The sequence below is a fragment of the Papio anubis genome, chromosome 1, assembly GCF_008728515.1.
Source record: "Papio anubis isolate 15944 chromosome 1, Panubis1.0, whole genome shotgun sequence".
In the NCBI taxonomy this organism is placed as follows: Eukaryota; Metazoa; Chordata; class Mammalia; order Primates; family Cercopithecidae; genus Papio; species Papio anubis.
In genome coordinates, this window is record NC_044976.1 from 21,742,055 (window position 1) to 21,762,936 (window position 20,882).

At 50.6% G+C, this 20,882-nt stretch overlaps 1 protein-coding gene across 1 annotated transcript; it reads right to left on the reverse strand.

Annotated features, from left to right (window-relative positions):
• Positions 1 to 17,935: 17,935 nt before the first annotated feature.
• ID3 (inhibitor of DNA binding 3, HLH protein) lies at positions 17,936 to 19,851 on the reverse strand. Its single transcript, XM_003891312.4, has 3 exons — positions 19,138 to 19,851; positions 18,944 to 19,028; positions 17,936 to 18,428 (listed from the first exon to the last, which is right to left on the reverse strand). Exons 1-2 carry the CDS (start codon positions 19,435 to 19,437, stop codon positions 18,969 to 18,971), a joined length of 360 nt encoding a protein of 119 aa, XP_003891361.1. The 5' UTR covers positions 19,438 to 19,851; the 3' UTR covers positions 17,936 to 18,428; positions 18,944 to 18,968.
• Positions 19,852 to 20,882: the final 1,031 nt, after the last annotated feature.

Below are 20,882 nucleotides of genomic sequence, written 5' to 3' on the forward strand. Positions count from 1 at the left end.
CCATATCCCCCACATGATCTTAAACAGCACTCAATTTTAAAAGGGTGCATTTTTAACTCCTCAGGCTAAGAAAACAGAAACCTGGGACAAAATTAAGAATCCAACTCAACTGCTAACATTGAAAAATGACTCAGAACTCTTTTTTTTTTTTTTTTTTTTTGAGACAGTCTCACTCTGTCGCCCAGGCTGGAGTGCAGTGGCCGGATCTCAGCTCACTGCAGGTTCCGCCTCCCAGGTTCACGCCCTTCTCCTGCCTCAGCCTCCTGAGTAGCTGGGACTACAGGCGCCCGCCACCAGGCCTGGCTAATTTTTTTGTATTTTTTTAGTAGAGACGGGGTTTCACCATGTTAGCCAGGATGGTCTCGATCTCCTGACCTCGTGATCTGCCCATTTCGGCCTCCCAAAGTGCTGGGATTACAGGCGTGAGCCACTGTGCCCAGGCTTTTTTTTTTTTTTTTGAGACAGGGTCTTGCTCTGTCACCCAGGCTGGAATGCAGTGGCATGATCTTGGCTCACTGCAACCTCCACCTGCTGGGTTCAAGCAATTCTCGTGCCTCAGCCTCCCGAGTAGTTGGGACTACAGGCACCCACCACCATGCCCAGCTAATTTTTGTGTTGTTTTTTTTCTTTTTAGTAGAAACAGGGTTTCACCTTGTTGGCCAGGCTGGTCTTGAACTCCTGACCTTAAGTGATCCGCCCACCTCAGCCTCCCAACATGCTGAGATTACAAGCATGAGCCACCGCACCCAGCCCAGATCTCTTTTGAAATAAGCAAGACATTCAGTTTTGAAATCAAGGTGGTTTTGGTGTTGGCCACAGTGGGGATGGTGGTAGATTATGCCAGCCATCTTTTGGAAGCTGACCCTGAGCCCTGCACCCCACCTCTTGTTAGGAATCTCAATCTATCATCGTTTTTGTTTGTATGTTTGTTTGTTTTTGTAGAGAAGGGATTTCATCATGTTGCCCAGACTAGTCTTGAACTCCTGGAATCAAGTGATCTGCCTTGGCCTCCAACGTGCTGGGATTACACAGATGAGCCACCATGCTGGCCCTCTATCATCGTTTTGCAATTGTAATTACAGTTGTTTTAATGTTCTGTCTTCCTCCCCACCCCACCCTCAGATTTAAGCTTCTCCTTGTCTTTTTAATTTTCACACCCCAATATCCAGCATAGTACCCACTGCAGAGTACAAGCACAAGAATTGCTTATTGAACTAAACTCAACAAAAGGTTTTTTGTTTGTCTGTGTTGAGACAGAGTCTTGCTCTGTCGCCCAGACTGGAGAGAAGTGGCCCAATCTCGGCTCACTGCAACCTCTGCCTCCCACAGGTTCAAGTGTTTCTCTTGCTGCAGCCTCCTGGGTAGCTGGGGTTACAGTCACGCAACACCACACCCGGCTAATTTTGTATTTTTAGTACAGATGGGGTTTCTCCATGTTGGTCAGGCTGGTCTCAAACTCCCGATCTCAGGTGATCTGCCCACCTCGGCCTCCCAAAGTGCTGGGATTACAGGCATGAGCCACTGTGCCTGGCTAATTTTGTATGTTTTGTTGAGACAGTTTCACCATGTTGGCCAGGCTGGTCTCGAACTCCTGACCTCAGGTGATCCGCCTGCCTTGGCCTTCCACAGTGCTGGGATTACAGGGGTGAGCCACACGGCCCGGCCAATGAAAGGTTTTTTGGAATAGCTATCCTGGCTAACATGGTGAAACCCCGTCTCTACTAAAAATACAAAAAAAAAAAAAAAAAACTAGCCGGGCGCGGTAGCGGGCGCCTGTAGTCCCAGCTACTTGGGAGGCTGAGGCGGGAGAATGGCGTGAACCCGGGGGGCGGAGCTTGCAGTGAGCCGAGATCGCGCCACTGCACTCCAGCCTGGGAGACACAGTGAGACTCCGTCTCAAAAAAAAAAAAAAAAAAAAAAAAGAAAGGTTTTTTGGAATAGGTGCAAGATCACTCACAATCTGTTTCCAAGAGACTTTCCAAGGAAGTCTGTGCACTGTCACAGTCCTTCTGTAACTCTGCTTGGGGGGAAATGGTGAGCTGGGGGCCTTGTGAGGCCAAGGAGGTAGTCACAGGAGCCAGAATTGTCATGTACCTCCTCCAGGCTCACGGAGAGAGACATAACTCACTTTTTTCTTCCCCTCCCCCTCCCCCCCCTCCCTCCCCCCCCCCCCCCCGCTCCCCCTATTCTTTCTCTTTCCTTTATTTCTCTTTTTTTAGAGATAAGAGTCTTGCTGTGTTGCCCAGGCTGGTCTCGAACTCCTACATTCAAGCAATCCTCCCACCTCAGCCTCCCAAAATGCTAGGATTACAAGAGTGAGCCACCATACCTGGCCTATAATTCACTTGCTCACCCACTGCTCTCCCCCACCCCCTGCCCCCTACACTACTCCACCCCTGTGATTATTCCTTCCCAAACAAGCAGATCAAAAATGATGCTAAGAAGTCGGGCACAGTGGCTCACTCCTATAATCCCTGCACTTTGGGAGGCCAAGGCCAGAGGATGGCTTGAGTCTAGGAGTTCAAGACCAGCCTGGGCTACATAGCGAGACTCTGTCTTTACAAAAATATTTAAAAATTAGCTGGGCGTGGTGGTGTATGCCTGTAGTCACAGCTCCTCAAGAGGCTGAGACTGGAGGATCTCTTGAGCCTAGGAGGTCACGGCTGCAATGAGCTGTGATTGTGTTACTGCATTTCAGCCTGGATGACAGAGGGAAACCCTATCTAAAAAAAAAAAAAAAAGCTAATAGTTGCAAAGCAAGCACATTCATGCCCAGATCTGCTTAATTATCACAACAGCCCTATGAGGAAGCCACAATTAGCCCCACAGAACTGAGCCTGGGTGTAGTTCAATGATTATGCCTGAAGGACAGCTTGTGCGTCAGGGCCCTGAATTTTATTTGCTATGTGTGGATCACCTTTCTGAAGGCTCATAAACTTTCACACATATGATCCTCATATCACCCCCATGAGATGTATGCTATCATCACCCCCATTTTACAGATGAAGAAACTGAGACTCCAAGCATTTAGGTAACTTGCCCAAGGCCACGGGGCTGGTGACAGTAGAGGTGGTTTTGAGCCAGGGCTGTCCAGGTTCACCCTCGCAACCAATTTGTCATCCTTCCTCTGGATATTCTCTGGACACCTTGGCTTCAGCATGTGCAAGTAGGACAAGAAGACCCCCCTCACCGAGAGGTAGGAAGGATTAGATCTAATGTGTGTGTGTATCTGGACCACAATAAATACCCAGGAAAAGAGGTCATCATTTGTGCTCCTCTCTGACAATTGCAGCAACTGGCCGCCAGAGGGGAGTCATGCACTGAAGACCTAAGCCCTTCCCAGGCCACTGGTTGAGAATTGTGCTGAGTCCTTTTTTCTCTATGCCCAAATGTGGGATCAAGGACACATCTCACCAGTGCGGAACCACAAGGGTCTTTTGACTCTTGCAAAAGAAATACAGCTTAGGCCTTAAACCCATCCAAGGCCCCTTTACCAACACCAATTCTGGGACTGGGAGGGTGGGGGAGATCCCTGTGGAGGGGGGTCCAGCTGTGTCCCATTTGGTGGTGGCAGTGCTAGGGGAGCGGCAATTATCAGTAATTCCCCTCCTGCTGGAGGCCGGGCTCCTGGAGGCACAGCTGCAGGGTGGGAGGCGGCAAGGAGGGTTTTGGAATTATCTCCCTAAGGGGTTTCCATGGTTACAGATGGATACAGGCAGCCCACTAGTCTGGGTCCTTTCTCCATATTGTCTCCTGGGGAGACAATGGGCTTTGGGGATGGGGTGGCATGCCACGCAGATCATTGCTAGAGCAGGGGCCGTGAGTGCCTGCTCTGTGAACCCCTGGACCCCAGCTGCTGGGACAGAAGGAGGTGGGCACAGGCATCAGCCTTGGTAACCGACTCCCTGCTTTGAGGTACAACACTACCGCTACAGAAACTCAGAGAGGCTGTCCACTGAGCCACTCAAGCAAATCTGAGGCTCCAAAACAGCCAAACTGCAGAGGCCTTCAGGTATTTAAAAAACAGTCATGTCATGATTCTGTCCCTTACTAGCTGTGTGACTTAGTGCTATTTTACCTTCCTGAGTCTCCGTGTCCTTATCTGGAAAGTGGAACAACACCTACTTTTAAAATTGGTGTGAGGAAGGAATGAGCACAAAGCCTAGTGCCAAGAAGGTGCTCAGAGAGTTCCTAAGCTCAGGTGGGTTGATGGGGGGCCCTGGGATGTGGGACTGGCTCTTTACCCACTCTGTGGCCTTAGACAAGGCCCTTCTTATTTCTGGGTCTCAGCTGCTCCATCTATGACTTGGAGACTTTGAAAGGTTTATAAAGGATGAAAGCTACTCAGGAGACTGAGGTGGGAGGATCCCCTGAGTCCTGGATTCAAGACCTGCTTGGGTGACACAGTGAGACCCGCCCTGCCTCAAAAGAAAAGGAAGTACCTGGCCAGGCATGGTGGCTCACACCTGTAATCCCAGCACTTTGGGAGACCCAGGTGGGCAGATCACTTGAGGTCAAGAGTTCGAGACCAGCCTGGCCAATGTGGTGAAACCCCGCCTAAATAAAAATACAAAAAAAAAATCCCAGGTGTGGTCATAGATGGAGCAGCTGAGACCCAGAAATAAGAAGGGCCTTGTCTAAGGCCACAGAGTGGGTAAAGAGCCAGTCCCACATCCCAGGGCCCCCCATCAACCCACCTGAGCTTAGGAACTCTCTGAGCACCTTCTTGGCACTAGGCTTTGTGCTCATTCCTTCCTCACACCAATTTTAAAAGTAGGTGTTGTTCCACTTTCCAGATAAGGACACGGAGACTCAGGAAGGTAAAATAACTTGCCCAAGTCACACAGCTAGTAAGGGACAGAATCATGACATGACTATCTGACTCCAAAATGCGTGCTTTTTAAATACCTGAAGGCCTCTGCAGTTTGGCTGTTTTGGAGCCTCAGATTTGCTTGAGTGGCTCAGTGTCTGTAGTCCCAGCTACTCCGGAAGCTGAGGCAGGAGAATTGCTTGAACCTGGGAGGTGGAGGTTGGAGTGAGCTGAGATCACGCCACTGCAGTCTAGGCTGGGCGACAGAGCAAGACTGTCTCAAAACAAAACAAACAAAAAAAGAAAGTACTTGGCCAAGCGCAGTGGCTCATACCTGTAATCCAAGCACTGTGGGAGGCTGAGGTAGGAGGATCACAAGGTCAGAAGTTCAAGACCAGCCTGGGAAACAAAGTAAGACCTCCTAATCTCTACAAAATTTTTTTTAAAAAGTAGCTGGGTGTGGTGGTGTGCACCTGCAGTCTCAGACTTGGGAGGCTGAGGTGGGAGGATCTCTTGAGCCCAGGAGTTTGAAGCTACATACAGTGAGCTATGATTACACCACTGCACTCCAGCCTGGCTGACAGAGTGAGACCCTGTCTCGGAAAGAAAAGAGGGGAGGGGAGGGGAGAAAAGAAAGGAGAGAGTTTGGGAAAACAGAAATCAAAACACTAACACAACAATCCCATCTTCTGGCCGGGCGCGGTGGCTCAAGCCTGTAATCCCAGCACTTTGGGAGGCCGAGACGGGCGGATCACGAGGTCAGGAGATCGAGACCATCCTGGCGAACACGGTGAAACCCCGTCTCTACTAAAAAATACAAAAAACTAGCCGGGCGAGGTGGCGGGCGCCTGTGGTCCCAGCTACTCGGGAGGCTGAGGCAGGAGAATGGCGTAAGCCCGGGAGGCAGAGCTTGCTGTGAGCCGAGATCGCGCCACTGCACTCCAGCCTGGGCGACAGAGCGAGACTCCGTCTCAAAAAAAAAAAAAAAAAAACAATCCCATCTTCTAGGACTTAAATACAGTTGGAATATGCAACATGTGATCACAGGGGCATGTGGTATTTGTGTAAGTAGACTCTGGTGCTGTGGCGATTAAGGGAGATTTTTCTGAAGGAGGCAGGACTTAAGCTAGGGCTTGGAGAGTCTCAGAATTAGGAAATTATTCCAGAAAAATCTCCCACACCATGCCAAGGAGAAACAGAATCCCAGAGGGGCGAAGGGACTCAGCTCTCTGCCACTCAGTTTCAAATCTTTCCTAGTCACTGCCTTCTCCCCAAGGAGGGGTGTGTGTACATGGGGAGGAAAGGAAGGAGTAAGCAAAAACCATTGTCAGTTATGTACCATTTATGGGACACCTTTACATGAGTCAAGTTAATCATAAGCTCCATTTTATAGGTAAGTAAACTACGGATTGCTCTAATTTTTATCCAACTGATTTGGCGAAACAATGTACATGGCCCAAGAATAAACTTTGTCTCCAGTATGGAATACAAAACTTCCCCAAGGGAAAGGTAAAACAATTCCTTCTTGTTTAAATCATCAGCAGAGAAAATCAAATCGTTTACACGTCTATTACTTGTCCTTCTATTAAGAGGCACGTAGCGGGGTGTGGTGGCCCACACCTGTAATCTCAGCACTTTGGGAAGCCGAGGTGGGCGGATCACAAGGTCAGGAGATCGAGACCATCCTGGCTAAACATGGTGAAACCCCATCTCTACTAAAAAAAAAAAAGAAAATACGGCCGGGCGCGGTGGCTCAAGCCTGTAATCCCAGCATTTTGGGAGGCCGAGGCGGGTGGATCACGAGGTCAGGAGATCGAGACCATCCGGGCTAACATGGTGAAACCCCGTCTCTACTAAAAATACAAAAAACTAGCCGGGCGTGGTGGCGGGCGCCTGTAGTCCCAGCTACTCGGAGGCTGAGGCAGGAGAATGGCGTGAACCTGGGAGGCGGAGCTTGCAGTGAGCCGAGATCGCGCCACTGCACTCCAGCCTGGGTGACACAGCGCGAGACTCCGTCTCAAAAAAAAAAAAAAAAAAAGAAAATACAAAAAATTAGCTGGGCGTGGCAGGGAGTGCCTATAGTCCCAGCTGCTGGGGAGGCTGAAGCAGGAGAATGGTGTGAACCCGGGAGGCGGAGCTTGCAGTGAGCCAAGATCGTGCCACTACACTCCAGCCTGGGCGACAGAGCAAGACTCCGTCTCAAAAAAAAAAAAAAAAAAGGCACTTGGCACAGAGCCTCGAACACAGTAAGTGTTCAGTAAATGAAAGTTGTTGTCACTGTCACTGCTATTATTAAATGTATTACTACATATTCAATGATGAGGATACAGAGGTAAATAAAACTCTCTCCCTGTAGTCCCAGCTACTCTGGAGGCTGACATGAGAGGATCCACTGAGCCCTGGGGGTGGAGATTGCAGAGAGCCGAGATGGTGCCACTGCACTCCAGCCTGGATGACAGAGTGAGACTCTGTCTCCAAAAATAATAAAATAATAATAATAATAATAATAATAACTCCCTTCTGTCTTTGAGAAATTTAGCCTAGTGAGAGAAAAGGGGCTGCAAAAAAACTGATCTCTTACTTCCTGGACACACATATACCATCTCATTAAATTCTCCAAACAACCTTTTGAGGAAAGTTTTTTCTTTCTCATTTTAGAAATAAGGAAACTGAGGTTTAGTGGGCTCCATTGACTTACCCATTGTAAAATATGAATAAAATATGAAATAAAATAGTGTTAGGAGACAAACACCTTTATTGGATTAACAGATACATCAAAAAGCAATAAAGTCTATTAATTATGTAAGGCACATAGACCATAGCCCCATTTTATTTATTATTTTTACTTATTTATTTATTCATTTTTTTGAGATGGAGTCTTGAGCTGTCGCCCAGGCTGGAGTGCAGTGGCGCAATCTCAGCTCACTGCAAGCTCTGCCTCCTGGGTTCACGCCATTCTCCAGCTTCAGCCTCCCGAGTAGCTGGGACTACAAGAGCCCGCCACCATGCCCGGCTAATTTTTTTGTATTTTTTTAGTAGAGACGGGTTTTCACCGTGTTAGCCAGGATGGTCTTGATCTCCTGACCTCGTGATCCACCCGCTTCGGCCTCCCAAAGTGCTGGGATTACAGGCATGAGCCACCACGCCCGGCCAGCCCCATTTTCTTAAAGACTATAAAAGACAGCTTTTACTGAGCTAAAAAAGGAGCCAGTCTTTTGAGAGCTCTCATTTATGGGGCAACAGCGACATGCCAGGCATTTTCCATGTGTCTGTCAAATCCTCATAACCCCGAGAGGTAGGAACAGTTAGCTCCCTTTCAAAAGACAAAGCTGGGGTTCAGAGAAGTGAAGTTACATGGCCAGGGTTGCACAGCAAAGGAGGGCATCGAGTCAGGGCTGGGACCGAGGCTCTGACACTTGGGATAAGAGCTGGAGCCAGTCCTTTCTCCCAAGTCATGTTTGCCAACAGGTTTGCCAAGGGCTATGCTGCCACTGTGAGCCAATCACCCTTTCCTGTCTCACTCCACGGAGCGTGATGAGTGGGTGGGAGAGGGGACAGGCGGTTCTTCAGGGCAACAGGACTTGTTTCAGCCCATTTGGGAAGCAGCCCGGCGTAGCATGCCTTGTCAAAGTGTGTGTGTCTGCATGCATGTGTGCTCATGCATGCATATGTGTGACTGTGTGTGAAGTTGGCTGGGTGCCGTGTCTCACAAAGCCATGTGATAAAAATCTGGTACATCTTTCTGAAATGTCTGTTTTACTCAAAAAATAAAAATAAAAGAGAGAGAAAGACAACACAATTTTATATTAAAATACAGATGGCTACAGAATGTAAAAGAACACAAGCTTCACATGGTATGCTAAGATAATGAATGACAACTAGCATTTGGGGGCTGTGGTTCTTATTATGTGCCAGACACTAATCTAAGAATTTTGTGTGGTAACTAAGCCTCACAACAACAACCATCTGTGTAAGGACCGTTAGCAGACACTGAGAACTTAAGTCACTTGTTCAAGTTGACACAGCTAGTACGTGAAAGAGCATGGGAACACAAAGCATTTCATTAGACAAATCTTAGAACGTCTCTACTATCCATTGTTTGTTCAATTAAAAGTTTGTAACAAGGGCCAGGCACAGTGGCTCACGCCTGTAATCCCAGCACCTTGGGAGACCAAGGTGGGTGGATTACTTGAGGTCAGGAGTTCAAGACCAGCCTAGACAACATGGAGAAACCCTGTCTCTACTAAAAATACAAAACCCCATCTCTGGTAAAAATACAAAAAATTAGCCGGTCATGGTGATGGGCGCCTGTAATCCCAGCTACTCGGGAGGCTAAGGCAGGAGAATTGCTTGAACCTGGGAGGTGGAGGTTGCAGTAAGCTGAGATTACACCACTGTACTTCAGCCTGGGCGACAGAGCAAGACACCGTCTCAAAAAAAAAAAAAAAAAAAAGTTTACAAGTACAGGTGAGGTGGTTCATACCCGTAATCCTAGCACTTTGGGAGGCCAAGGCAAGTGGATCGCTTCAGCCCAGGAATTTGAGACCAGCCTGGGCAATATGGCAAAACCTTGTCTCCATTAAAAATACAAAAATTAGCTGGGTGTGGCCAGGCACGGTGGCTCACACCTGTAATCCCAGCACTTTGGGAGGCCAAGGCGGGTGGATCATGAGGTCAGGAGATCAAGACCATCCTGGCTAACATAGTGAAACCCCGTCTCTACTAAAAATACAAAAAATTAGCCAGGCATGGTGGCAGGCGCCTGTAGTCCCAGGTGCTGGGGAGGCTGAGGCAGGAGAATGGCGTGAACCCGGGAGGCAGAGCTTGCAGCAAGCCGAGATGGCGCCACTGTACTCCAGCCTGGGCGAAAGAGCGAGACTCCATCTCAAAAAAAAAAAAAAAAAAAAATTAGCTGGGTGTGACGATGGGTACCTGTAGTCCCAGCAACTTGGGAGGCTGAGGTGGGAGGATCACTTGAGCCTGGAAGGCTGAGGTTGCAGTGAGTTGTGATCATGCCACTGCATTCCAGCCTGGATGACAGAGAGACACCCTGTCTCAAATGTAAAAAAATAAAAATAAAACAAAAAATTGTTTGAAAGTTTACAACAAGATTTATACACAAGGATGAGGATAAGAAGTAGCTGGCTCCAGCCAGGCACGGTGGCTCACGCCTGTAATCCCAGCACTTTGGGAGGCCGAGGCAGGTGGATCACTTGAGGTCAGGAGTTCAAGACTAGCATGGCCAACACGGTGAAACCCCATCTCTACTAAAAATACAAAAATTAGCCTGGCATGATGGTGTCTGCCTGTAATCCCAGCTATTCAGGAGGCTGAAGCACAAGAATCACTTGAATCTGGGAGGCAGAGGTTGCAGCGAGCCAAGATTGCACTACCGCACTCCAGCCTGGGTGACAGAGCAAGACTCTGTCTCAAAACAAAAACAAAAACAAAAACAAAGGCCGGGCATGGTGGCTCACACCTGTAATCCCAGCACTCTGGGAGGCCAAGGCAGGTGGATCACGAGGTCAGGAGATCGAGACCATCCTGGCTAACACGGTGAAACCCCTTCTATACTAAAAAAACAAAAAATTAGCCAGGTGTGGTGGTGGACACCTGCAGTCCCAGCTACTCGGGAGGCTGAGGCAGGAGAATGGTGTGAACCTGGGAGGCAGAGCTTGCAGTGAGCCAAGATCGCACCACTGCACTCCAGCCTGGGAGACAGAGCGAGACTCCGTCTCAAAAAAAAAAAAAAAAATAGTAGCTGGCTTCTCTTTTGCTTCCTGTTTGTGAAATTATAAGGGCTGCCAGTTGGGAGCAGGTACTCTACCTCTGTTATCTTATTTAATTCCTACAACAGCCCTATGGGAGAGGTACCATTGCAAGTTTACAGATGAAAACCTGAGGCTCAGGGAGGTGGTGTCATGTAGCTGGTCACATAGCTAAGAGGTGGCAGAGAAGGATTTGAATGCAGGTCTGGTTGATCACGAAGCTGCTGCTCTTACCTACACAGTTACACCAACCCTGGCCTCCAGGTTTTCTGGCCTCTGGGTCACGTTCTTCCTCCCCACAACTCCTGTTCTCTTCAAGAGAGGGTAGTTTCATGAGTGAGCTGGTTCTGGGTCAGGCTGAGCCGGGCGAGGCTCACCACCTCTGAAACGCTGTCCCTTTAGCAGCCAAAAGCACACCTGTCATGAAATAATTACAAATTCCAACAATGAGAAAGTAGTAATTAGACACTGACTGGGAGCTTGAAGATCTGAATTTTTATCCCCAGTTCTGTGAAGGAATCTTTGCCTGAGTCACTTTCCCACTCTGGGACTCAGTTTCTCCATGTGTCAAATGAGTCTAGTAATGCTTCTTGAGTGCCTGCCATGTCCTGGCAGGCTTTTAGGTGCTTTACATTCAGTAAATCCACACACAACTCTGGATAGGGTTCTCACAGTATTACAAGAAAGAGACTGAGGCTGAGAGAGAGGAAGGAGCCTATACAGGGTGGCAGAGCTTGGGAGTGAAGGTGCAGGACCAGAGCTCTGCTTTTAGTCCCTGCACTGTTTACATTTATTCCCCAAGCCACTGGGCTGCGACGCTGATCAGATGCTGCCAGGCTGAGTGAAAGGGCTCTGCTCTACATACAGAGCGCCAATGCTGGACAGGAGTCCTGGGGTGCTGTGACTGGGTTATGCCAACCACACTGCCACCCTGGAAAGATGAACAAGGAATAAGGCTAGGAATCTGACACCAAGCCCAGCAAACTCTGTGGTGGGAGTCATCTGGAGCCTACCAAGTACAGATGCTTTACATATGTCATCTAATTTAATCATCAATTCAACCATGTGAGGCTCAGACAGGATATATAACTTACCTGTGACCCAGCTCGGTGGTTCAGACCTGTAATCCCAGCACTTTGGGAAGCCAATGTGGGAGGACTGCTTGAGCCCAGGAGTTCCAGACCAGCCCAGACAACATACACACACAAAAAAAAAAAAAAAAAAAAAAAAATTAGCCAGGCATGCTGGCGCACATCTGTAGTCCCAGCTACTCAGGAGGCTGAGGTGGAAGGATCACTCGAGCCAGGGAGGTCAAGGCTGCAGTAAGAGCAGTGATTATGCCACTGCACTCCTGCATGGGGAACAGATTGAGACCCTGTCTCAAAAAAACAAAAAGAAAACAAAACTCTTACCTGTGAGAGCACAGCTGGTAAATAACAAAGCTGAGGTTTCAACCAGTGTCTGTATGTTTCCCAGACTCACAGAGAGAAAGTAACAGGATTACTTCTGTGGCTGAAAGAGGCCAATTCTGCAGTACCCATCGGTTTGCACAAAGTTTCAAAACAGCTGCAGACATCCAAAGCACTGGGTAAGGAGGCCATCCTGGAGACTGTGGCTCTGACAGTTACTCCAGGGTGACCTTTAGCAGGTCCCCTGACACCTATGAGCCCTGAGGTGGGTAAAATGGAAGTACCCCCCAACCAGTCCATGTTACCACATAGACTATAAAATGCTGCCCACTAGTGAATGGCCTCTTTTGAAACACTTTCTTGCCGCTCTCTTTGTATATGGAGTTGAACCTGCAGTGGAAAATGTGATTGACAGGGATTAACATCTAGGCCCCTTGGGGCCCACCTGGATGAACCCTCAGTGGAACTTGGGATCATGAACACTGGATATGGACCCATTATAAAATCAGGTGGCCCCTGGCCCTGATGAAGAGAGTCAGGGTGGGTGTGGGGTGGGGAATGGAGCAATATGGTTGTCTGTTCTGATGGTCCTCAATCTCTCATCTCTTCCCTGCATAACCTACAGTGGCATGTCTTGAAACCCCTCTTTTTTTTTGGAGATGGAATCTCACTCTGTTGCCCAGACTGGAGTGCAGTGGCACAATCTCGGCTCACTGTAACCTCTGCCTCCTGGGTTCAAGGGATTCTCCTGCTGAGTAGCTGGGATTACAGGCACATGCCACCATGCCCAGCTAATTTCTGTATTGTTAGTAGAGACGAGGTTTCATCATGTTGGCCAGGCCCATCTTGAACTCCTGACCTCAGGTGATGTGCCCCCCTTGGCCTCCCAAAGTGCTGGGATTACAGGTGTAAGCCACCGCACCCAGCCCTGAAACCCTTTTTTTGATGCTAGAAATGGCATAGGCTAGGAGACCAGGCGCGGTGGCTCACACCTATAATCCCAGTACTTTGGGAGGCTGAGGCCAGCAGATCATGAGGTCAGGAGATGGAGACCATCCTGGCTAACACGCTGAAACCCCCTCTCTACTAAAAATTTTGTATTTTTAGTAGCCAGGCATGGTGGCAGGCGCCTGTAGTCCCAGCTACTCGGGAGGCTGAGGCAGGAGAATGGCGTGAACCCTGGAGGCAGAGCTTGCAGTGAGCTGAGATCGCGCCACTGCACTCCGGCCTGGACAACAGTACGAGACTCTGTTAAAAAAAAAAAAAGAAAAAAAGAAATGGCACAGGCATGGGAAACAAAACAAGATTCAGGAATAACTTGGATCAGTGAGTGGGCAGGTTATTTGGGGGAGTCTGCCGTGCCTTGGGTACCCTCATTGCCACACAAGGCACATTTTTAGCCCCAAACGGACCAATTGCCAGCTGGCCAGCGACCACCTCAACTCTGGGTAATGAGTTCCATATGTTTCCATAACAGCCCAGCTAAGCTTTTCCCCAGCAGTTCTTACAGTGTTCTCTCCCTCCCTGCCTTCCAACTCGACACTTGGCCACCCTTGTTCCATTTGCTCCTAAGGAGGGTGGCAGGGGGTTAGGTGGGCAATGACAAGAGACAACGCTTTGGGAAGTCACCCTTCCCTGACTTCATTTTTGCAGATCCTCAAGCTAAGAGGCCTCTTGGCCTCCCCAGGCCTCTGCTGCCCCATCTCTAAAGTGGGAAAAGCAACCCTTACTCAGGGTAGGGAGAGCATCATGAAAAGAGCCTTGGGTAGGAAAGTGGGAGGCTGCTGTTCCAAACCCGACCTGAACACTAACTTGCTGTATCCCTGAGCAGGCTCCTGCTCCTCTCTGGGCTACATTTGTGACGTTTAACGGCCCTTCCTTCCATCCCTGACAGGTTTCAGACTCATAACAAATGACTCAGACAGCGAAGGAAGAACATCAACTTTCCTGGGTGGATCCAGGGTAGGGGTCCCCAAGAAGCCTACCGCCTCCCTACCCTGGCCACCCTCACTCTAAGCCCAGGCTCCCTTTGATGGGACTGGCCCAGTGAGAGTTTCTGCCTGCAGCATCGGGCACAAAGTAGAAGCAGGGTGGCAGTGCGGAGAGGAGGCGTCCCCCGATGGAAGGACAGCTCCACAGCTGAGAAAGTGGAGGTTGTGGGATGGGGGTGGGGGTGCCGGGGGCACCTATGATCATCCCTCAGCCACGGCAGGAGGTGAATATGAGTTCAAGGGACTTCAGATAACTCCTCCCTCCTTATCTGGTTTGTCAAAGATAACCCGCAAGTCCCGGTCTCAAGGTGTCTCACTACCCTGATCCCGACTGCCCACCGACCCTACCCAAAGACAGACGCACTAACCTTGGCCTCTGACACTGCCTACAGATGGACCCCACAGCCTGACTACCCACATTTATCCCAAAAGCCTGCCCCAGGCTGGCGAAACCCCAAATCCGACCACGCCACTGACTGACCCCTAACAGGAGAACTAATCAGAGAACAATTAAATTGCTCGACTCTGAGCAAAGCACCTCACGGAACAGAGGGGCAGAGGTGGGGAAGGAGACTCGAGAGGGCAGAGGCTTCCCGGAGGAGCCCAGCGGGCCTGGGGCCACACTCGGAAGGCCGGGAAGGCCCTGTGCAGGGCACGTCGCAGGCGCTCGAGGAATGCGAGTTGCCTGAAAGAACGAAGGAAGGAAGGAACCGGGTGCGATCCAGGGCGGCCTCGAGGCTGGGGCAGGAAGCGGGTGGGGGTGTGCCGAGGCTGCAGCGGCCCAAGCGCAGCTGGGGGCAGCGGGAGAGCAGTGGGGTCAGCAACTCCGCTGAGTCGGGGGCCCCCCACGCCGGGAGGCTGGGAACCGGGAGGCCGCGCTGCTGGCAGAGCGGCGGGGGCGCCGCGAGGCTCCGGATGGGCTGCGAGCCCCGCCCGCAGGCTGCGGAGGGAGCCGGAGCCAGAGCGGAGCCAGAGCTCAGACATCCGGGCGCCAACGAACACCTGCGAGCGGCCCCCAGGGCCCGCGGGGGAGGGGGGCCCCGCCGGGAGGGGCGGGGCGGGGCGGAGGCGGGGCCGGCTCGGCTCGGCTCCGCCCCGCCGGGCTCCGGGCCACGTGGGCCGAGGCTCTGCCCCAGCCCGGGCGCCGCAGAGCCGCCGGTGGGGAGCGGCTGTCTCCGGGGAGGTCCGGGAGTGGGCAGAGGAGAGCCCTTGGAAGCAGCGCTGCGGGAAAGACCGCGGCAGGAGGTTTTCAGGTTTAGCCTGGGGCATAGGGAAGAATGGTGGCCACGAGGGGTGATGAGGCTGGGAAGACAGATAATTGAAGGTTGTCCTGCGCGTCCGCAGCTAGAGAGCTATAACTGGCTTTCTGGAAAGGGCACCATTTCTGGTGTCACAGGCATGAATTTGAATCCTGGTTTTGTTACTTAGAAGCTGTGTGGCCACCGGCAAGTTACTTCACCTGTTCTGAGCTAGTTTATTTACGAAACAAAGACACCTCCCAAATGTATTTCACAGCCGATGCGATCAGCTCTGAATCTGATCGCATGCGACAATTTGCACAAGACACTCAGCAGTGAATCTTGTAGTTCAGGAAGCCTCGTGGATACTTTATGCGCCTTATGGTTTATCCGAACAACACACCTGGAAGGGAGGTACCGACATCCCCCTTTCACAGATGAGGAGGAGTCCTAGGTCTTTCATTCCACAAGCACTCCCTGGGGACCAAGCATATGCCAGTCTCCGGGAATGGCGAGGGAAAAGAGCCAATCTGAAGTGAAGGCAAGAACATGAACTTTGAAGCTAGAGGAAGCTGAGGTTCCTAAACCCTGCTCTGCCACTTTCTTGCTGTGTGACCTGGATCAAGTTATTCAGCCTTTCTGAGTCTTTTCTATAAACCAGGAATGATACTCATCATGGTGGTTTGTGAAGATTAGAACAAAAATGAAGATAAAATAGTCTGGAACCTGGCAGGCACTTCCATAGGTGATTATGACAGAAGACACTACTATCCTCTCTCTGGGAGTTTTCTGACCTAGGGCCAAATTGCTTTCACTCTCTAATGACTAATGGATTGGCATGCTGGTCTATCTTTTGTCCTGGCCACCTGAACAGCTCAGTCCTGGGAGTCCTGACAGGCAATTTCCTTGGAATTAGCTTAATAATACCTCGTAGGTGTGTGATGCATTTCAAAGAACTTTCCCACCATTATCTTCTGTCCTGGGAGGCAGCAGGGCACAGGAGGAGAATGGCTCAGAGAGGTGGAGTGCTTGCTCAAGGTCACTCGGCAGATGACCACCGCAGCCCTTTTTAGCCTTCCATGGTACCGAAACTTCCGAGCAAGCAGGAGGCAACGTGCTGTGGCAGAAAAGGGTATAAGACATTGAGCTCAATGCCTGGCTCTACTGCAGTTCATGGTGTAATGTGGGGCCTAGCACCTCAGAACCGCTGCCTTAGAATCAGCTTCCTTTACAGATGCAGAAACTGGGGCTCAAGAGAGGCAAAGCCCCTAACCTGAAGTTATACAGCTAGGAGGTGACACAGCAGGGATTTGTGCCCTTGTATGGCCATCTCTAAAGCCAGCACAGCACACCTAAAAAACAATCCAAGATAGACCCAACCCAGGCTTTGTACTTGGTTTGGTGCAAGGGTTTCTCGCTTGAGGACTGAAGTCTGCTATTGCTCTGAGCTCTGTGTGTGTGTATTTTTTGAAGAGTATTCATACCTTCCATCAGATCAGAGTGACCAGGACACAAAACAGGTTAAGAACCACTGCTCAGGCTGGGAGGTTGGTTGGCAATGGCAGAGGTTCTCCTCCTCCCCCATGCCCCTGTTCACCCCAGAAAGCTCACCAGGGTTAAGGCACTAAAGGTGATGACGTGACCTGTTTGTTATGAAATATTGAAGTAATTCATGCCAGGGACCAACACACAGATGAGATCATACCATAAACAGGAATCTCCAGTAAGGCCAGGCACCTGGTGAAGCCCACCTGGGGAGCCACCAGGGGTGTGGGGGAAGGCATGGGTTGGGATCTTGCTCTCTGCTCCACTTCCAGGCCTGGCCTCAAGGAATGGCCAGTCCCCAGCCCTGCTCCTATTCAGCACAGTCAAGTCACTGAAGTCACAGTTCAAATCCCATCTCTACCTCTCAAGGGCTGTGAAACCTAGTTCAGAAGCATTACCCACAGAAGTTCCCTTTCCCCATTTCTGAAATAGGGACAGGGATGCTTACAGAATAGGTTCCCAATGGAGGTGGTGTAGAAATACCAGCAGAAATGAGGACTGTGGAGTCTCTGCCTCACATTCCTTGTTCAGGGTCGGACTCTACAACCACCTAGTGTTAGAGAAGGGATTAGTATCAGTACTTCCCAACCAGCATCCAAATCTTTCTTATCCTTTTCAGGAGAGACCTCCTCTTTTTTTTTTTTCCAATTTTGGAAGCCCGCAAGGAAGCCAGCCCAGAGAGCAAAAAGGAAATGAAACCAGGCCCAGTTATCAGTTTATTCATTTCTGGAATTGGTCTATCAACCACCACCCATGTCTGGGCACCAGGTGAGGCAAACTTTAGGCTCTACTCTTACCACATCCCCTGCTAGAAAGACATAGTTTATAGTGACAATAAAGAGGAAAGCTACTACTAGATCTCAGGGGACATGAAAACTCAGTTCTCAACTTGCCTGAACCCCCAACTTGCTGGGCGAGCTTGCACCAGTCTCTCTGGTTTCCCTTCATCCAGGAAATAACAAGGCAGAGTCCAGATCTCTACTCTGCACCCATCACTCAGTGGCCATGGGACTCCCATCATGAACCCTTCTCTCCCCACCCCATCCCCTCTCAGCTGGGCAGTTTTTTATCTCTCTCTCATGGGAGTGAGCAAGTTCACTTTCCCAAAGCTCCCTAAATGCAGCCATGTGAGAGAAAGCATCATTAGTACTTAGTGGAGACGGGTGTCATCATATACACAAGTGTTTAAAAATCGTTTATTATGCAAAATGTTAACTTTTATAAAAAGTTTAATATACATCGCATTGTTACAGAAAGTCACCTTCCTGTAAAAAAAGGTACAAAAACCTATATACTCTATTATAGAGTTCATAAATCAGGGCAACAGAACCTTTCTCCAAGGAGACCAGAAGACCAGCTCTGCCGCCGCCTTGGCATAGTTGGAGAGCAGCCACTCCCTTCCACACCTCCAAGCTCTGAAAAGACAGTCCTTAAAACTTGGGGGTGGGGCAAGGGCAGGGTGATGTCGCCCAGCTGGTGGCCAGAGCTAGCTCTGGCTCTTCAGGCCACACAAGTTCACAGTCCTTCGCTCCAGAGCACCAGGTTCAGCCTCCAGGAAGGGGTTTGGTGAAGTGGGCAGGGCGAAGTTGGGGCCCATCCATGCCGTCCGGCTTCCGGCAGGAGAGGTTCCCGGGGTCCCGGGCCGAACGGGCGCCAGCACCTGCGTTCTGGGCGGGGGAGGAAAGAAGACCAAGGAGCAGTCAGTTTCCGCCGAGCGCGCCGAGGCGGGGGCCGTCCGCAGACTGGTCGGCGCCAGAGAGGAAACTTGGTCTCTACCTCCAGCTGATAACTCCGTGCCCCACGCTGCCCCCACCCAGTTGGCGCCAAAGGCCACAGGCGGAGCTTGCACTACCCCTCCCACTTGGAACTGACACTAGCTGGGAGGGGGCTGCCGAAGACACAGCTCCGTATACAACTCCGATCAGAGACTTATTTAGTCGGACCCGCGTGTACTTTCCCAGACCCTCGGCCACAGCATGAGGGCAGGGGCGACGCGCGTTTAAGGCTGAAATGCACATCACATGGCAACTGACTCTGCCATTCATTTAATGCTACCATGGGCAAGTCACTTGTCCGTCTCTGGCCTCGATTTCCCTAAACCGAGGGAGTGGCAATCTTTAAAAAGGTCTGCCAGCTCCAGAACTGGCCGTTTAAACCCCTCTCCAAGGGAGGAGATGCTCACCTGGAGGTGTCAGGACACGGCCGGGTCAGTGGCAGAAGCTCCTTTTGTCGTTGGAGATGACAAGTTCCGGAGCGAGTTCGGCTGTCTGATAAAAGAGGAAAAGAGGGAAGAGTTACACAAGGCAATCTGGCGCTCCAAGGGGCTGGCAGCATCCTTGCCTGAGTGTTCAGCCCTGCTCCGGCTTCCAGGCTTACCTGGATGGGGAGATGAGGGCCGTCCGGGGGTCCTGGGACTGGTTCGGCCAGGACCACCTGCAGGTCGAGGATGTAGTCGATGACGCGCTGTAGGATTTCCACCTGGCTAAGCTGAGTGCCTCTCGGGACTCCAGGTACCAGTTCCCGCAGGCGGGAGTAGCAGTGGTTCATGTCGTCCAGCAGGCTCAGCGGCTCCTCGGCTGCCGGGCCCTTGCCTCGGCCCCGGGCGATGGCCAGACTGCGTTCAGACAGGCAGCACACTGCCTCGTAGCAGCCGCGCACCGGGCTCAGCGCCTTCATTGCTGGGGAGTGAGTCCAGAGGTGCCCAAAAGGGGAAGAAAACCCACAGAAATCCCCTCACAGCGGCTTGCAATGCGCACACGCTCGCGGCCGCGGGCACTTATAGAGCCCGCCTCGAAGGCACGCCCCTTTATTCAAAACGGCGCGCCTCGGCCACGCCCCTGCCGGCCCTGGGCGTTCACAGCCCGCTTAAATTGCAAACAGGCTTCCTCCGGCTGGTCTGACGCCGAAGACCGCAGAGCCGCGGATTCAAAGAATGAGGAAGCGCTGATACTGGGGCGAGGCGGGCCTCTTCGCCAGCAAGGATTTAAAAATCACTCAAAACCATTAACTTCAAGAATTTGCTTTTTCCTGGCAGCGCCCCAGATCTTTGAGCTTCCCTGCCCCCTGCCAGTCCGCCTTTAGCCCAACACTGGTTCGAACCCACAGCTCCTCCGAGGTCATAAATCCCTGAACAGCAAAGAAGCTCCCCCCTCCCTTTTTTTTAAGCAAAAGATTTTTCAAGGGAAACTTGTAAGGAATTAGTGCCGCCTTGTTCCCCAATTTGCTGTTCGTCTGACCTCCAGACTCACTGGCGTCAGGAATTATCTTGTGACCAGAGGGAAAAAAAATTAATTGCGGTGAAGCTGAGGTTACAATGAAGAAAACAGATTTGCGCTAGGCGCTGAGATTGCAGAAGGAGGAGGGAAAGGGGGTTTGAGCAAAGAACACTATTTATTTGAGCAACAGGGGAAAAGAAGAAAGCCTGAGCCCATGCTTTTTGCATGGGGAAAAAAGGAGCCTGGACCCTCTGCCCTGTGAACTCCATAACGAACCAAATATATGCACAGTTGTGCTTTGTGAGTTCAATTAGAATTTTAGACAAGGTTTTAAATGTGGAGGCACAGATGGGACAATTCCTATATAAACCTTTTTAAGAGCCCCCCCATTGGGTCAGCAAATTTGTTAACTTCCCCTCTCCTTACTTTCCACACACCTCTGTGCAGAAAACAATGGTAATTTCATTGCTCTATTGTCTATCCCTTTCTCCTATGGAAGGGCAGGCCACCTGGACTTGATTATTCTTAGCCCTGCTGAAGTAGCTCCAGCTCCATCTGAAAGACCAGGAAAGGAACCAGAGGGCCGGCAAACTAAGTCCTGTATTGCAAGAGGACACTGTGCTCAGTATTCTTTCTTTGCTTGTCTTCTTGTCACCTCCTTAGACATTTGGGAACCTGCATTTCCAAGATGCTGCTTTCCATTTTGGAAATGACCCAGTGGGATTCCAATAGTTACTTTCCTAATGAACCATTGGTGAATATATATGGACTCCCTCCACATAAAACAGTGGTTCCTGCTTTCAAGCACCCCACAATTTGGGGAGAGAAGATTAACACAGAAAACAAGAGTTCAATAGTGTGTGGCACTGATGAACAGGACAAGGGGAGCTCAGAGCCAAAGAGAGT

Coding starts and splice junctions, on each gene's coding strand:
- ID3 (XM_003891312.4), bottom strand. CDS start 19,437: ATGAAGGCGCTGAGCCCGGTGCGCGGCTGCTACGAGGCAGTGTGCTGC. Junction 19,029..19,137: donor GCCCTCATCTCCCCATCCAG/GTAAGCCTGGAA, acceptor CTCTTTTATCAG/ACAGCCGAACTCGCTCCGGA.